This window comes from Prionailurus bengalensis, chromosome C2 (assembly GCF_016509475.1).
Source record: "Prionailurus bengalensis isolate Pbe53 chromosome C2, Fcat_Pben_1.1_paternal_pri, whole genome shotgun sequence".
In the NCBI taxonomy this organism is placed as follows: Eukaryota; Metazoa; Chordata; class Mammalia; order Carnivora; family Felidae; genus Prionailurus; species Prionailurus bengalensis.
The window spans coordinates 134980300-134999568 of NC_057350.1; the positions used below are offsets into that span (position 1 = coordinate 134980300).

Consider the following 19269-nt stretch of genomic DNA (forward strand, 5'->3'; position numbering starts at 1 on the left):
CCCCGCCGCCGCCGCCGCCGCCGGAGCTGACTTGTGTCTCTCTCTTCTCTCCCCTGCAGGAATCTTCCGATAATTCTGCCGCCACGACTTGAACCGTGCGCGAGGCGAGCTCGAAACAAACATCACATCTAAATTAAAAAAAAAAAAAAAAAAAAAAAAAAAAAAAAGCGGAAGAAGCGGCCGAGGAGGCGGCGGCGGGAGGAGGAGAGGAGGAGGGGCCGCGCGCGGCGGCCCGAGGCGGCGGCGGGGACGCGGGGACGCGGGGACGCGGCTTTGTGCTGGCGGGTCGTGGGGCGCCCATGGCGGAGTGCGGCCGGGGGGGCGCCGCCGGCGGGGCCCTGCCCACCTCCCCGGGCCCGGCCCTCGGCGCCAAGGGCGCCCTGAAAGCTGGAGCCGGAGAAGGCGGCGGCGGCGGCGGCAGCAGCGGCGGCGGCGGGGGAGGTCGCCTCGGCCACGGGCGGGCGCGCTATGACAGCGGCGGGGTTTCCAACGGAGACTGCAGCCTCGGCGTGTCCGGGGACGAAGCCCGAGCCAGCCCTGCCAGGGGACCCCGTGGCGCCGCGCTCGCCCCGACCCCCAGCCCGGCCGCCTGCCCCCTCCCCCGGGAGAGCAAACCCGGCGGCCTGCCCCGCCGGAGCAGCATCATCAAGGTAGGTGAGAGAAGGGCGCACATCGCCCACCCCCAGCCGTTCTCGGGGTCAGTTTCCCAAGAGGAGAGTGGTGGTGGAAGGAGGGGGTTATACGAGGAGTCCCCTGCCTACGGGAACCACTGGTGCATGGGTGCTTGGGGTGCTTGAACAGGGATTGGATGCACACAGCATTTGGAAAGAATGGAGAGGTGATCCTTAATGTGCAGGGGGAGCTGTGCTCAGACATTCCCAGTTGAACTTGGGGCTGTCACCTTTTCCAGGACTGGCCTGGAATTATGGCCTGTACCTGGTTGGGCAGGACATTCTCTTCTGTGGTAGCCTTGACTGGTAACAGACTGCCTGTAACGTGTCTATTGTATGTTAAATACAGTGGTTATGTGAAAACATTTTCTTAAAAATCCCAGGGGATGAACAAGCTTATTTAATAGGATTCTTCTGATCTGTATCTAGTTGCCTCTTGCAAATGGTTACACTTTGAGGGTGCAAAATCTCTGGTCCCTCACTCACGCGGAGAAATGGAGTAGGTTTTCTAAACACAAATGAAGATTTCCGCTTTCTTAGGCTCAAAAGCACTGAGACATTACAGTTCTGCACAATTTAATCTTTTCCTTGCTGCAGTAGGCAGGCCTCCAGTTCTGTGGAAGTTCTTTTGAGCAGTTTGCTTGGTTTTGGTATCTTTTGCATAGTGATACTTAGCAGCAGAAAGTCAGCAATTGTTTTGTGCATTTCAAACTTAAGAAGTAATATTAGGAACTCCTGAGTTTGTGGTGGTTTCATTCTAATACTACATTTTGGTCTGCCGTGTAAAAATATTTCTCGTGACCTGAAGTGAAAAAAAATAGTTGATGAGCTAAGAAGAGCAGAGCCTTAGGCAAGAGTAGCTCATTCTGCTTAAGTTCAGAGCAAATAGGAAAACATTGCTTTCTGAAAATCAAGGGGTTACCAGGACAATGAGCAGCAAAGCACATTGACAGGGCTGCACCCACCCTTCCTGTGGCTGATAACCCATGGGAGAGAGGGCAAAACAGGCCACAGTAAAGAGAATTGGCACTGGTGGTATTTGAAATTTAATTGGACCTGCAGAAATCTTCCTAAGTACTCTGTAGTGTCTGGTGGTGTTATCAGCTTCTGCAGTAATCTAGTGAAATATACCACCTTCCTACCCTCTGTAACAGGCAGTTGTGAAACTGCTTTTCGCTTTGTCATCTGTTTGTACAGTTTATGTCTGGGCAAGGGCACAAGTGAAGGGCTTAAAGATCAAGTGTGTTAACTACCTGCAGTAGGCATTGAGAATTTAAGGAAAGTAACATATTTTTGCTGCATACTTGGCTTTTAAAATGTGACTTACATTTTCTTTTTCTGTGTAGCTTCTGTTTCCATGGAAGTTGCTTTCAACTATGCATGATCATCAATCCTATGAACAGAGTTATGTGTCAACTCTGTTTTTATTGGTTGCCAGATATTTGTAGTGATATTGCATTGCGGTTTTAATGAAATTTGAGGTGAAATTCCGGAGAAGATACCAACCTACTTAATTTTAATTCTTCTTATTTAATTTGTTGGAGAGCCTGTTTTGTACTCTAAAAAGAAAAATCAAGCTTTATTAGTGTCCATAGTGGGATTCACAGTGTAACTTATTTAAAACAGCTATTTTAATTTTATATTCAGAATAGGACAAAGGATGATTTGCCAATATTTCTGATATGTGGAATAGAGACCTTGTCGGTAGATATCATTTCTTCATTGAAGATTCTAGAAGCACATGGGGAAATCATTAATTATTCAGCAATCACTGGTTTTTGAGTTTTGAAACTTTGCAAGATATCTTTGTCATTTTTCTTTTTTCTAATGAAGGCAATTGGTTTCTTATTCAGAGTTGTGTCCCTGGATACATATTGCCAGGAACATATTAGGGATTCAATAGATTGCTTCCTGAATGAATGGAGGAATGATAAGAAAGTACATGTTTTCTCTAAGTTCTGTTAATTTCTGAAATTGGTGGTTTGGTGTTTACTAGTCTCATATCTTGTTCATTTACTTACACCTCCTAAGATGACTTGATTTACTCCTTTTTCTTTCCTCTTTGTCAATGTGCATTTTCTTAAACACACTTTGAAACTATGGAAATAGTGTTGAAAGTTGATCAAGCCTGGGTTATAGGAAAGCGGTATGCTATATTTAAGTCGGTAACTACTTGGTATATTTCCCCTTGAATTGGTGCCTTAAAGGATCAAGATTTTAGAAACTTAATGTGGTATTTTCTGCAGACATAACAGTATCAAGACAATATTCTAATATTGTCTAATATTCTTTAACATCAAATTTCATAAATATTTGCAATGAATAGTGCACATTTTTGTCATATGAATGGCAGAAATTATTTCACCTTTGTTAAAAAACAGTAGAAAAACTTAGTAGAAGCTCATGTCAAAAAGCAATAGCGATACCTCTTCATTAGTTTCCTTATGTTCTTTTTGAATATAAGGGATGAGTTCAGTCAGGTGATGAAAAGATTGGGGCGGGAGTAGATGGGTAAGCAAGGTGATAATCGGGGACTTGAGGTCATGGCAGGGAGTTGCTGGCTGAGGCACAGAGGCCAGTATTTATGGGGTTGCTTTAGTTGAAACGTTGGGCTTGTGAGCTATACCTTTTTCCTAGCTTTCATCTTCATTACCCTCTTGACATTCCTCATGTATGGGGATCCCCAAGTCAGAGGGGGAAATGACAGCCTGGATGTGATAAGCAGTGGGCACAGAAAGGGTATTATTGCTGAGATGCAGGACATATGCAGAGATACACTGTGGGCTGACCAGAATTATATTTCTCATTTAAAATCACTTCTTTGGAACTCCATCTGTTTTGTAAATATGGTGTTGAGTAAAAAATTGTTGTAAAACTACATTTTCTGCCAAAATAGATGCACAGATCTATACTAAAAGCTCCTTGGTTATGGCTACAGTGCTGATGAAGACTCAGAGTGAGCAGCCTTATGGAATCTTTTACAAATACATCGAGAAGAGAAATAATCATGGAACTCATCACCAGACTTCTCTACTTTTCCTTAGTTTAGTGGAAATAATATTACACTTTTTAGATTATTTACAAAGGCCCATTACCAAATTTTTAGGAAGGAGCCATTATGTTTGTCATCTTAAGTAATCTAGTAAACGAAAACATCACTTTCATTTTCTCTTTCCATATTTCATTTCATCACACCATTCAGTACAATCCACGCCTTCTTTTGAAACAGCTAATTTGGTCAGTTGTTTAGGCGACATCTATTTTTTACAAATACCTCAATCCTTTAACTCAAAGACTTGGTCTAAAAATGTGAAGTAGCATTTAGGCCTTAGATTTCTTTTTCATTTTAGCAAGAAATGAAGTTAAAGTGCCCATTAGTTTAGATGGCTTATTTTAATTAAAACCAATTGAATATTATAGTTGGTATATATAATTGAATATTATAATTGAATATTAAAAAGATGATATAATTTGTATAAAGTAAAATTCACTCTTGTTGGCTTCCAGTTCTATGAGATTGACAAAAACACACATTCATCTAACCACTACCACAATAAAAAATTCCATTGCCCTCCAAAAATTCTCCTGGTCCCTTTGTGTCTTCCCCCTTTCCCGTGCCTGGGCTGTGGCAACCACTGATCTTGGGTACGTTTTAATAAGTAGGAAATATAGCCATTGCATGATTTTGGTAGCTAAAAGTAATAATAGCACGTGCTACTTATTAAACACTATGTGCAAACACGTGGAAAATACTTAATATAATTCTGTGACATGGTCCTGCCCCTGCCACGGAGGCTGAAGAAAACCCAGAGTTCAGAGAGGTTAACCACTTGCCTAATGTGCCAGAGCTGGTTTACCCCATTTTGGTATGGCTGCACTCTACTGCTCCCCAGATTACACTGACAGTTTTAAATTTGCTGTATAATTAAGGTAGCACTGGTGGTTTGGAATGCTGGCTTCAATTTTTCCCTCTAAATGTAGGGGATATTGGAGGGAACCAAAAGACTCGATTCCTGCTGGCAGAAGTTGAGGGATAATATAGCCAGACAGCTGTAGCTACCTGTTGTGGCTGCTTGATCAGAGCCTCCACCTTCTTTGGGACAGTGGTTTGATCTTGTCCAAGGTAGCAGCTCATAGTTTTCTTAGTATCATTATGTCATTATCACAGTATCATCGTGTGTAGGGGAAGCCTTTTTCCTGCCTTTATACCAACATGTATATTCCTGTGTCTTGATGCTGAGCACCCCAAGGTGGGGAAGAAGCAGACGTTCGCATTTATTATATATATATATGTTTAAACAAAATTTAAAAAAATGTACATATGGATATTATATTGGCCTATGGTTTAAATAAACTAGACTTTTGCAGGCAAAAGCTGGGCTGTATTTATCAGTTCTGCAAGGATAACAGGTACTCAATAACCGTCTCTTGAATTGGATCTTAAAAATATCTGCATTTGGCTTTAGATTTTTCGGTTTTTAGATTTTTTTGGGTTTTGTTTGTTTGTTTCTTTGCTTTGAGTGGAGGGAAGGGAGAGACAACTGCATGCCTAGCAAACTTATGGGCATGTCATAAATGTTAAACAAACAGTAACTGGATCATAAAGTGAGTTTGTCTGAATAGATAGGCAGACTGGATCATTAAAGTCAGAAAAATGTAATGTCCAATCAGCCACTCTGCACTTCACTTTGTACTAATGCATTTTGGGCCACACAGGATAACTGTTGAAAGGCCAGGGCGTGGCTGCTTGTCTCAGCCCACTCAAAGAGCTTTTGTCACAATTCAGAGTTCGCTTTTCAGGAGTAATCAGAGGGTATTAATTTTCATGCCCCCAAAATTACTTGCCCTCTTTCTTGTTTTCCAGCCTCTCCTCCAAACAATTGTTTGGTCTGTGTTGTTGTCGTTGTTGTTTTCCTTCACCAAATCCAAATAGTCAACTGACAGGAAATTGTTTATTCTATTTTTTAAATTGCTGATCTTGGTCACTCAAGTCATTTTCTTAGAATGCTGTCTCCCAGAATCTGTTCAGTTCCTTTTATAGTTCTGTGTCTTCTGCAAGGGTGCTAAACTATTCTTTTTTTTTCTTTTTTTAAATACTTAAGTTACCGATTCCTCATTATTCAACAAAACAGGGCAGTGTTATCTACAGCCTAAATGCAGACATAAATGAAGTATGAACATTCATATTTTCTCCCCAGACTTTATTTTATACATAGATATTCAAGAATAGATGCTCTATTTCTTGTTAATACGAAGTTCTGGCTGTCATCTACGAGACCTCTAGATTAGTTTGGTTACCTTTTTTATTTTATATCAATGGGATTCTGTAGTGCAAGGGATATTCAGATTATTTTTACCAGTTTACCAGAAACTTGTGTTTGCAAGCTGCCTGACCAGCTTTTTTCTACTGATAATTGTGGTGGATCTAGAGGGTTGTGCTGGGCATAAGAGTACTTGGTTGTGGCTCAAACAAATCCAAGCCACCAGGGAAGTTTCAGGAGTACCTATTTTCTTTATGTCAGAATAATTGCATAGCTTTAGAGTGCTCAAAGCATATAATTAATCACACTGAGCTTTCGTGACAATTATGTGAGTGGTCCAGGCTGCTGGCAGGACACTTGGCAACTGCCTAGTTCCAAGTAGTAGAGAAGGGCAGGTGGCTAGGCACTGCTGGCCAGCAGTTCTTGGTCACTTGGCAGGGGCAGTTAGGTAAACCGTGTTCTAGCTGATATTCTCAGCTGGGCTGCACTCGGGTTCACGTGCTGCACGTCTGGGTTATTCAGGAGGCAGAATAGTGGCGAGAAAAGTAGAGGGTGTGGAGTGAGCTGCTTGGATCGGACTCTGGCTCCCTTGCTTCCTTTCTGTGTGGCCTTGGGCAAGATCTTTAAGTCAACCTCATAGTGTTGGGGTGAAGATGAAATGAGATGATGTGTGTGTGAAATACTCAGAGCAGAGTATGGTGCCTAAGAAGCACTCCATAAACAGTACCTACTATGTTTGTTTTTGTGATTTTTAGTTTCTCTTACTTGGAGTTTATCCTGAGATGAGCAAACTCACTTAGCTCCATTTGAGTTGGAGATTTGCCATGCCCGTTTTGGGAGTCTTGTCTTTTGAAATATGCAGAATGTACCCAGGGAAGTTTCTCAGGCATATTCTAAAGTTGCTTTCAAAAACGATTTGTTTTGGTGCCTTTCTAAGTCAGGTGCCTCAGTACAACTGTGCGCGCACCTCAGTCGCCCCAGCTAAGTGATCAGACGGTACTGAACATCACTTTCATTGAGGCAAGCACCCATACGTCTTGATCTGCCCAGGACAGTCCAGATTTACACCTTTTGTCCTGACAAAATTATTAAGAGTGCCTCCTTTCCCTCTCAGGCCTCCCGGATTGGATGATAAATAATGTGGTCACCCTATGGATCTGCTACTGATCACAAGGCCCCTGTGACTGCTCTCCATGACCAACTTAGCCTTTAGATTTACACCTCTCTTTTCTCAGCCTGTGTGCCTCCCTCCTCTCTGTCATCTTCAAGGTCTTCCTCAGATAATCACTTCTTGCAATGAATTGTTCCTTTCTTTGCCTTCCAGCCACCACTCTGTATCTCTATACAGCCCTGTTTCTTTCTGCCTCTCAGGTAACTTGATCTTACCAAGAGGTTGTGAAGACACCTAGTTTAATGTCTTGTGGGAAGCATGTTTTTAAGCATACACTTGTTGAATAAATGTGTGAGTGGATGAATAAATAGACATGGATGATGTAACTTACCTTAGGGGTTCAAAGAAGATATTATTTAGACTTCAACTGTTTTTTCTTAATTGAGGTAACATTGGTATAAACCTTACATTAGTGCCACGTGTACATCATAATAGTTTGATGTCTGCGTGCACTACAAAGTGATCATCACAATAAGTCTCATTGCCAGTCACCGCTATACAGTGGGTCCCCTTCACCCGTGTCGCCCCCTCCCCCTAAGCCTGTTCCCTTCTTTTTTTTTTTTTAATAATTTTTTCATGTTTATTTATTTTTGAGAGAGAGAGAAAGAGCGTGAGCAGGGGAGGGGCAGAGAGAGAGGGAGACACAGAATCTGAAGCAGGCTCCAGGATCCGAGCTGTCAGCACAGTGCCCGATGTGGGGCTTGAACTCAAGAGCTGTGAGATCATGACCTGAGCCGAAGCTGGATGCTTAACCGACTGAGCCACCCAGGTGCCCCAAGCCTGTTCCCTTCTGATAGCCACCAGTCTGTTCTCCATATCTGGAAGCTTTGTTTTGTAATGTTTGTTCTTTTGCTCTTTGAATTCCACATATAAGTGAAATTCTCTAGTAGTCATTTGTCTTTCTCTGACTTATTTCATTTAATAATAAATAATAAATAAATGATTTATATAAATTTATTATATATATTATTTATTATATATTTATATATAAATGTATATATAAATATATACATAAATAAATATATAAGTTTATATATATTATATATTTATATATTATATATAAGTTATTTATAAATAAATAAATAAATAATAAATAATAAATAAATAATAAATAAGCATAATTCAAGGTCGGTTCATGTTGTCACAAATGGCAAGATTTCATTCTTTTTATGGATGCATAGAGTTCCATTGTATAAACAGCATCTTCTTTATCCATTCATCCATCAGTGGACATCTAGTTGTTTCCAGATCTTGGCTATTCTAAGTGATGCTGCATTGAACATAGGAGTACATATATCTTTTCAACTTAGTGTTTTTGTTTTCTTTGGATAAATGCCCAGAAGTAGGATTACTGAATCATATGGTAGTTCTGTTTTTAATTTTTTTTGAGGAACCTCCATATTCTTTTCCATAAGGCTGCACCAATTTATATTCCCACCAACAGTGTACAAGGGTTCCCTTTTCTCCACGTCCTCTACAGCACCTGTTATTTCATATCTTTTTGATGATAGCCATTCTAACAGGTATGAGGTCCTGTCTCATTGTGGTTTTGATTTACATTTTCCTGATAACTGGTGATATTGAACATCTTTTCATGTGTCTGTTGGCCATCTGTATGTCTTCTTTGGAAAAATGTCTATTTAATCCTCTGCCCATTTTTTATTTGGACTGTTTTGTTGTTGGTGTTTTTTCCTATTGATTATATAAGGGTTTTTAAAAATGTATTTAAGATATTAACCCCTGGGGCGCCTGGGTGGCTCAGTCGGTTGAGCATCTGACTTCGGCTCATGTCATGGTCTTGCGGTCTGTGAGTTCGAGCTCCGCGTCAGGCTCTGTGCTGACAGCTTGGAACCTGGAGCCTGCTTCAGATTCTGTTTCCCTCTCTCTGCCCCTCCGCCACTCATTCTCTATCTCTCTCTGTCTCTCAAAAATAAAAACTAAATGTTAAAAAATATTAAAAAAAAGATATTAACACCTTATCAGATCTATCATTTGGAAATATTTTCTACTATTCACTAGGTTGCCTTTTCATTTTGTTGATACTTTCCTTCACTGTGTACAAGCATTTGAGTTTGATGTAGTCCCATTTGTTTATTTTTGTTTTTGTTGCCTTTGCTTTTGGAGTCAGATAAAAAAATTAACACCAATACCAGTGTCACAGAGCATATTGCCTATGTTTTCTTCTAGGAGTTTTATGCTTTCAGGTCTTAATTGAAGTCTTTAGTCCATTTTGGGTGTAATTTTTGTGTATGGTGTAAGATAGTGGCCTAGTTTCATTCTTCTGCATGTGGCTGTCCACTTTTCCCAACACCATTTATTGAAAAGACTGTCCTTTCCCCGTTGTATATTCTTGACTCCTTTTACATGTACTAATTGACCATATAAGTGTGGCTTTATTTCTGGGCTCTCTATTCTGTTCTTTTGATCTGTGTGTTTGTTTTTGTGCCAGTACCATACTCTTTTGATTATTATAGCTTTATAGTATAGTTTGAAATCAGGGAGTGTGATACCTCTAGCTTTGTTCTTTCTCAAGTTTGCCTTGGCCATTTGGGGTCTCTTGTGGTTTCATACAGATTTTAGATTTGTTCTAGTTCTGTGAAAAATGCCATTGCAATTTTGATAGTGATAACATTAAATCTGTAGAATGCTTTGGGTAGTATGGACATTTTTGTAAAAATTTTTTAGTTTTTTAAAAATTTTATTTATATTGAGAGAGAGAGCGAGCGAGCATGAATGGGAGAGGGGCAGAGAAAGGGAGAGAGAGAGAGAGAGAGAGAGAGAGAGAGAGAGAGAATCGCAAGCAGGCTCCTTGCTGTCAGTGCAGAGCCCAATGTGGAGCTCAGTCTCACAAACCGTGAGATCATGACCTCAGCAGAAATCAAGAGTCTGACGCTTAACTGACTGAGCTGCCCAGGCACCCCGGGTAGTATAGACATTTTAATAATATTAATTCTTCCAATCCACGAGCATAGAATATTTTTCCATTTATTTGTGTCTTTCAATTTCTTTCTTCAGTGTCTTATAGTTTTCAGTGTACAGTATTTTCACTTTCTTGGTTAAGTTTATTTTTAGGTGTTTTATTCTTTTTGATGCAATTGTAAATGGGATTTTTTTAAAAAAATATCTTTTCTGGTACTTCATTATTAGTATATAGAAATTTAATAGATTTATGTATATTGATTTTGTATCCTGCAACTTTACTGAATTCATTTGTTCTTTTCTGGTACTTCATTATTAGTATATAGAAATTTAATGGATTTCTGTATATTGATTTTGTATCCTGCAACTTTACGGAATTCATTTATTCTAACAATTTTTCAGTGAAGTCTTCATGTCATCTGCACATAGTGACAGTTATAATTTGGATACTCTTTCTTTCTTTTTCTTGTCTACTTGCTCTGACTAGAATTTTTAATACTGTGTTGAATAGAAGTGGCAAGAGTGGGTTCCTGATCTTAGCAGAAAAGCTTACCAGAAAAACTGTTGAGGATGAGTTTAGCTGTGGGTTTGTCATAAATAGCCTTTATCATGTTGAGGTATACATTACATCTGTACCAACTTGAGTTGTTGTTTTTTTTTTTTTCATAAATGGATGTTGAATTTTGTCAAATACTTTTTCTGCATTTATTAAGATGATCATATAATTTTTCTCCTTCATTTTTTAAATGTGGAGTATCATGTTGATTGATTTGTGGCTGTTGAATTATCCTTGCATCCTGTAATAAATCTCACTTGATGATGGTGTATAATCCTTTTAATATATTCTTGAACTTGGTTTGCTAATATTTTGTTGAGCATTTTTGTCTCTCTGTTCACTGGGGATATGGGCCTGTAATTTCCTTGTGGTGCTCGTTAGGTTTTGGTATCAGGGTAATGCTGGTCTCATAAAATGAGTTTGGAAGCATTGGTCTATTCAGATTTTCTATTTCTTCATGATTCAATCTTGAAAGATTGACTGTTTCTAGGAATTTATCCATATCTCCCAGAGTTGTCAACAGTTCAACAATTTGTTGGTGTGTAATTATTCATAATAGTCTCTTATGGTGCTTTGTATTTCTACAGTATCTGTCGTAACTACTTTTTCATTTCTCTTGTTCACTCATTAATTCATTCATATTTTTAGAGAGAGAGTGCAAGCAGGGGAGAGGGGCACAGGGAGAGAGAGAATCTTAAGCAGGCTCCATGCTCATCACAAGGCCTGACATGGGGCTTGATGTCATGCCCCTGGGATCATGATTTGAGCTGAAACCGAGAGTCAGACGCTTAGCCAACTGAGCTACCCATATACTCCTTTTTCATTTCTGATTTGAGTCTTTTGTCTTTTTTTCTTTGTGATTCTGGCTAAAGATTTGTCAATTTTGTTTATCTTTTCAAAGAACCACCTTTTAGTTTCACTGATAATTTCTAAATTTTTTTTTTTTTTTTTGGTTTCTATTTCATTTATTTCTGCTCTGATCTTTATTATTTCCTTCCTTCTACTAACTTTAGGCCTCATTTTGTTCTTCTTTTCCTAGTTCCTTTGGTGTAAAGTTGGATTATTTATTTGAGATTTTTCATGTTTCTTGAGGTAGGCCTGTATCACTATCAACTTCCCTCTTAGAACTATTTTTTGCTGCATCCCATAGATTTTTGGATTATTGTATTTCCATTTTTGTTTGTCTTAAGGTTTCTTTTGATTTCTCCTTTGATTTCTTTGTTGACTCATTGGTTGTTCAAAGCATGCTGTTTAATCTCTATATATTTATGATTTTTTCAGTTTTTTCCTTGTAATTGATTTCTAGTTTCATATAATTGTGGTCAGAGAAGATGCTTGCTGTGATTTCAGTCTTCTAAAATTTATTGTGATGTTTTGTGGCCTAACACATGATCTATCATGGGGAATATTCCATGTAAACTTGAGAAGAATGTGTATCCTGCTGCTTTTGGATGGAATGTTTTGCATGTATCAATTAATACATCTCTATATCCATCTGGTCTATCCATCTAAAATCTATTATCCATCTGGTCTAAAGTGTTGTGTAAGGCCAGTGTCTCCTTATTGATTTTCTGTCTGGATGATCTATCCATTGATGTAAATGGTATATTAAAGTCCTATTATTGTATTGTACTATTATTATTATTATTGTATTGCTGTCAGTTTCTCCCTTTAGTTCTGTTAATATTTGCTTTATATATTTGGGTGCTTCTATTTTGTGTGCATTAATATTTACAAATCCTTTTGTTGCGTTGGTACATTTATCATTATGTAATGCACCCCTACTTTTTTTTTGTCTTTTATGCTACTCTTTGTTTAAAAGTCTATTTTGGGGGCGCCTGGGTGGCGCAGTCGGTTAAGCATCCGACTTCAGCCAGGTCACGATCTTGCGGTCCGTGAGTTCGAGCCCCGCGTCAGGCTCTGGGCTGATGGCTCGGAGCCTGGAGCCTGTTTCCGATTCTGTGTCTCCCTCTCTCTCTGCCCCTCCCCCGTTCATGCCTCTGTCTCTCTCTGTCCCAAAAATAAATAAAAAAACATTGAAAAAAAAAAAAGTCTATTTTGTCTGATATAAGTATAGCTGCATCAGTTTTCTTTTTTTCATTTATGTGGAAGATCTTTTTCTATCTATTTTTGGTGTGTGTGTTCTTAGATCTGAACTAAGTTTCTTATAGGCAACATATGGATGAATGTTTTTTTTTTTAAATCCATTCTGCCACTCTGTCTTTGATAGGAGAATTTAGTCCATTTACATTTGAAGTAATTCTTAATAGGTATGTACTAATTGCCATTGCATTATTGTTTTCTGGCTGTTTTTGTTTCTTTCTTCTTTTGTTCTCTTCCTGTGTGGTTTGATGCCTTTCCTTAGTGTTATGTTTAGATTGCTTTCTCATTATCTTTTACCTATCTAGTATAGAATCTTGCTTTGTGATTACCATGAGGTTCACATATAACAGCCTATAAAGCAATCTATTTTAAATTGATGGCAACTTAAATTTTAACACATTCTAAACTCTACATTTTTTACTCTGGCTTCCCATGTTTTATGTTTTTGATGCCATATTTTATATCTTTTTATTTTGTGTTTCCCTTAACTAATTATAGTTAATTTTACTACTTTTGTCTTTTAACCTTCATTCTAGCTTTGTAAGTGACTAATCTGCTTTTTTTTTTTAATATTTATTTATTTTTGAGAGAGAGTGTGTGTGAGCAGGGGAGGGGTGCAGGGGCGGTGGGGGGGCGGGGGGACAGAGATCCTAAGTGGGCTCTTCACTGACAGTGGCAAGCCCAGTGTGGGGCTTGAACTCATGTACTGTGAGATCATGACCTGAGGTGGAGTCGGACTCTCAACCAACTGAGCTGCCCAGGTGCCCCGTTAATCCACTACTTTTACTATATATTTTTACCTGTGAAATTTTTACTTTTATGTTTTCTTGTTATTAGTTGTTGACTTTTCATGTTAAAGAAGTCACTTTAACATTTCTTTTAAGGCCAGTTTAGTGGTGATGAACTCCTTTAGCTTTTGCTTATCTAGGAAACTCTTTATTTTCCCTTCAATTCTGAATGATGATCTTGCTGGTAGAATATTCTTGGCTGGAAGTTTTTTTCTGTTAGCATTTTGAATATGTCATGCCACTTGCTTCTAGCCTGAAAAGTTTCTGTTGAAAATCAGCAGATAGTCTTATGGAGATTCCATTGTATCTAAAAGTTGCTTTTCTCTTGCTGCTTTTAAGATTCTCTATCTTTTGCTTTTGACATTTTAATTATATTTTTTGGTGTGAATGTCTTTGGGTTTATCTTATTCAGAACTTTCTGTGTTTTCTGAATCTGGATTTCTCTTTCCTTCCTCAGGTTAGGGAAGTTTTCAACCTTTATTTTTTCAAATAAGTTTTCTGCCTTGTTGTCTCTTCTCCTCTGACCCCTATAATGTAATTTTATTCTGCTTGATGTTATTCCATTGATCCCTTAAGTTATCTTACTTTTTAGAATTATTTTTTTCTTTCTGTGGCTTTGTTTCATTGAGGTCCATGGGCCTGTTTTCCAGGTTGCTGATTCATTCTTCTGCTTCATCTAGTCTGCTGTTAAACTCCTCTTGTGTACTTTTTCAGTTCAGTTATTGCATTCTTCAGCTCTGTGACTTTTGTTTGGTACTTTCTTGTATTTTTTTATTTCTTTGTTGAAGTTTTCATTGTATTCATTCTTCTGAATTTGGTGACAATCTTCATGGCCACTGCTTTGAACTCTTCATCAGGCAGTGGGAGAGTTCCGAGGGTGCAGCTCAGGTGTGGCTTTAGTGATATTGGGGAAGAGTACTTGTGGCAGGGCATGCTGGCAGCTTTAGAGATATAGGAGAAGAGCATTGGGATGGGGCATACTGGCAGCTTTAGCAAGGCTGTATCCATGCACACCCACCTGAGCTATCAAGGTAGAGGGGGAGTGCAATAATGGTGCTCACCAGTGCCTCTGTCCCTAAAGAACCCCACCTGGTTCCTGCCCCTCTGGCAGATGTTTTATGACTAGAAAATGAATCTCCTTCATGTATTATCCAGTTACGTTGCAAACTACTGCCTTTGTGCTGATCCTAGGATGAACAAATCCATACATAAGCCACTCAAGATGAGTATCTCAGATTCCCATATACCTCTTGGATCCTTTGGACAAGCCCTGCTTATTTTCAAAGCTAGACATTTTGGGGGGCTCATCTTTCTGGTGCAGGTCCCAAGGTTTGGTGTGCCTGATGTGGGCAATGATGCTCGTACTCCTTAGGGAAAGTCTCTGGACCTGTGAGATTCACCACCCCTCCACCCCCTGCCCCATTGTGGTTTGCTATGCTAGGGGTGGAGTTTTGGGCAAGACTCTGTCTTTCTGTATCTTCTACCCATCTTGATGTGGTTCTTTTATCCCTTTTTGTGGAGGGGTTTGTTCAGCTAAGTTTTCAGTTATTTTTCAGCAGGAATTATTCCATATATAGCTGTAGATTTGGTGTAAGTGGAAGAGGTAGGTTCAGAATCTTCCTAGCTGCCATCTTGGACCTCCTCCAACTCCAGTTAGTTTTGATAGAATATAAAACTCAGTGGACTGTGTACTTCAAAGAAGAAATTTATTTCACATACATGATTTTGGAAACAATCAAATGGAAGGAAATACCTTCATTTAATTTAGATCCAGAAATTTGGTTGGTTCAACAATTGTTCTGCAAGATGTTACTATAAATGATCTGTCCCTTTTGTGTCCCTGAAATCAGAGTAAACCTTTGAAAATTTCTTTTGATTTATGTTCTGCTATCAAACTTGAAACAGCATGGCAAGAGAGCTTACTTTTTGTTAAAGCATTTAATCTCTTTTCTGGTATTTGGTTTCTTTAGGTGATATTTATAGTTTCTGCTTAATTTCAGCTTGTTTTTAAGGACCTGAATTACTTTTTATTGTCATTAATATTGGATTGTCAAAAAACATTCATTGGGAGTGCTGCAGAATTAATAGTAAAAAAGAAAATACATAAAGAATATGGAATACTAATAGGCAGACTTGTAGAAGTAGGATCTTTAATCCCTCAGCATATTTTGCATACAGTGTTAGAAATTCTACCTTTTGTTGCAACTCAAGGATTGGGTATAGAAGGGATCCTAAGAAGTGCTTTGTATGCATCATCTCATGCAAGTCTTCCCACAGCCTGCAAGGAGACTTTATCATTTCCTTTTAACAGACCAGGAAACTCATTCCTCAAGGTTTGGGAATTTCAAAGCAAGGTCACAGAAATTGTAAGAGGCAAAGACACATGAGACCAGGTTTAATTGACTTGAAAGCCCACACTTTGAACTACTTGTCACCCACTTTCTACTTTATCTTCTGAAATGTATCTTTGACTTTTTCCTTTTTTCTCCTGTTTGCCTAAGGCATTCTGACTCCTTGATCATGGCAGTTTCTACCAGTCCTAAAATAGCTGAGTGATTTTTAGGAAATTTTGGCCTTTTGTGGCTGAATCTTGGGATGAAGCCAACATGTGCCTAATCAACAAAAGCCATAGTGATAGTCCTGTCCACCATGCTGTAGATTTCTGTCTCATCCACAAAGTCAGGATTTTGTCCTTTTCCTCTCTGCTCTCCTTTGATGGATTTGAAAACTTCTTGGGGAAGTCATTTTCCTTTGTTGTTTCTTTTTTAACAAAATGCTGATTTACAGTTATTCACTCTTTAGGGTACTGGAAGGTAAAGCAGATAGTAATTAGTAACAATTTGTTTTTAGGTGAGCTTCTTCTAATAGTATCTATCCCTATTATTGTTTTGGAATTGTCAAATAATTATGAAATTATAGAATGCATTAATACATTACTAGGAAATCGGTGTTCAGGTATTTTCATGGAGCAGGCTAAATATACTGATTTGTAAATATTAATAGCCCGAAACCAAGCAGCTGGATTTAAAAGTAATTAATAATGTAGATTCATGGGATATTTAGAACGGAAAGAGATTATGTAAAATTCTTTTGTAGTTAGAGATACACAAGGCCGTACTGATTAGTACATTTAGCTCCTGGCTATGGTTGAGTTCATTTATTTGCATATTAGCATAACACAATTGGAAAAAAATTGTTATGTAATACTGCAGTATATGAGTATTAATAGAACAAGATGTGGTCTTCCAAGCACTACTTTTGAGAATTTTTTTTTTTGCTATAGATAGCTGCATGTGTACGCATGCTATACTTGTGTATGCATATACTCTGAAGACTCTGTTTATAAATAGTAATGATTAAGAGCAAATCAAATAATGTAGTGGTAGGTTGACTCGAGTCCTGTCTTGTGAGAGACTGACGGGTAGCAGGTGTTGCTCTCTAAATTGAAAATGCCCAAGAAGGGGTGGGCTCTTTTTTTATGAGGATTGCTGATGAAGCCTCTATTGCTCTTGACCAATTAGTGTGGCCACAGAGGGATAAGTGACCTCATTTGCAGTTACCATTAGAATCACAAGCCATATGACTCTCTCCATATGGTTTCCTGCTATCTTTTATTTTTCATCTTCCTTCTGAGCTCTGATATCCTGTGGGCACAGTAGATGTGATTTTTCAAATAGTTAATATGGTTTAATGTTTATTATTGAAGGAAATGCAGTGATTAACTGAGATTTTTACTTCTACCAATCTGTGCTAATAGTCCATATAAATATCTAAAGAATTATTCAGATGTTTCATATTGGAACTAATAGAATTCCTGATATAATGCCAGTTTTAAGGATGTGTTTATCTGTGGAGTTTTTGATGGTTTGTTGAAAGAGATCTGTTCAAGGCTTTCTCTAAACATATTTCCGTAAATTTTTTATATATTAAGAAAATTTTTAAAGTAGAATCGCTGTGACATAGGATATGTATGTTTAGCTTTAGTAGATATTATTATGTGATTTTTCACCCACCAGGTTCTGGTTGCCCTAAATGCTTTCTTAACACTTAGTATGGTTATATAATAGTACCTTACTGTGGCTTTTAGGTTGCATTTCCCTGATAATTAATGATGTTGAACACCCTTTCATATGTTTTCTTCATCATATGGATATTCTCCTTTGTTACATGCCCATTTAAAAAATTGGGCTTTTCTCTTTTAAAACATTGTAGGACTTCTTTACGTTTTCTGGATATATCTTTTTATGATATGTATATTTAAAATGTCTTCTAGTATGTGAGTTGTATTTCCCTGTCTTAAAGGGTGTCTTTTTATTGAATACAATTCTTAATTTTAGTGAATCCAATTTATCGGTATTTTCCTTTATGGTTATTATTTTTGTGTCATGTTTAAGAAACCTTTACTTAGCTTAAGACCATGTAGGTATTCATTTATTTAATGTCTAGAACCTTTATTTTCACAGCTACATCTACAATATATCTGGAATTTATTTTTCTGTATGGTGGGAGATAGGGGTCAAGATTTTCTTTCCATATAAATATCCATTTAATTAATTCAGCACCATTTATTTGAAAATATCATTTCCAGGGACACCTGGGTGGCTCAGTTGGTTGAGTGTCCAACTTCAGCTCAGGTCATGATCTCATGGTTCATGGGTTCGAGCCCCACATCGGGCTCTGTGCTGACAGCTCAGAGCCTGCAGCCTGTTTCAGATTCTGTCTCTAGCTCTTTCTGCCCCTCCCCCCACTTATGCTCTGTCTCTAAAATAAATAAACATTAAAAAAAAATAAAAAAGAAAATATCATTTCCCCTCACTGCATTGCATTGGCCCTTTGTCATAAATCAAGAGACTGTGTATGTGAGAGTCTGTTTCTGGAGTCTATTTTGTTATATCGGTTTATTTGCCTATCCTTCTGTTCATACCACACTGTCTTTCTTACTAGTTATATAGCAAGGTATATACCCAAATGTACTAGATTGAAAGATATGTACAAGAATGCTTATATAGCAGCATTAACTGTAACAGCCCCAAACTCAAAATGCCCATCTTGTAAAATAGCATATCATATAATGGAATACTATAAAGAAAAAAAACCAGAAAGAAAGAACAAAATGAACAGATAACTGCTACATGTGCCACGCCAGTGTCTCAAGCATAATGTTCAGGGAAAGACACCAGAGGTAAAGCAATACATGTTGTATGATTCCATTTATATAAGTGCAAAAACAGGCAGACTAATTTGTGATGATAAAAATCAGAATAGTGGTTACATTTGAGGCTAATGACTGGGAGGTGGAACCAATAATAATTTTGGTGCTGGGTGACAGTAATTTTTGGCTGCTGGATCTGGGGATGCTTTTTTTTTTTTTTAATTTTTTTTTTTTCAACGTTTATTTTTGGGACAGAGAGAGACAGAGCATGAACGGGGGAGGGGCAGAGAGAGAGAGGGAGACACAGAATCGGAAACAGGCTCCAGGCTCCGAGCCATCAGCCCAGAGCCTGACGCGGGGCTCGAACTCCCGGACCGCGAGATCGTGATCTGGCTGAAGTCGGACCCTTAACCGACTGCGCCACCCAGGCACCCCTGGGGATGCTTTTGAGAGTGGGCATGTCGTAAGAATCCATTGAATTGTATACACTCATGATATTTCTGGGGGTACATCATACTTCAATAAATAAGTTGATTTGAACAAGTCCATTGTGAAAATTAATCACAGTCAGGTGCTTTATTGGCTACTCCACTCTGCAGTAGGTGACAGACAGTGCCTTTCACAGTGTGCTGCTGTCTGTTGATCAAT

General features: G+C 38.5%; 1 protein-coding gene across 1 annotated transcript in view; it reads left to right on the top strand.

Annotated features, from left to right (window-relative positions):
* Positions 1-281: 281 nt before the first annotated feature.
* PLCL2 (phospholipase C like 2) overlaps positions 282-19269 on the top strand; it is a 190943-nt gene continuing 171955 nt past the window's right edge. The window contains exon 1 of the mRNA XM_043595476.1: positions 282-650. Within this exon, the coding sequence (XP_043451411.1) occupies positions 300-650 (351 nt within the window). The 5' untranslated portion in view covers positions 282-299. The remainder of the gene's footprint in view (positions 651-19269) is intronic.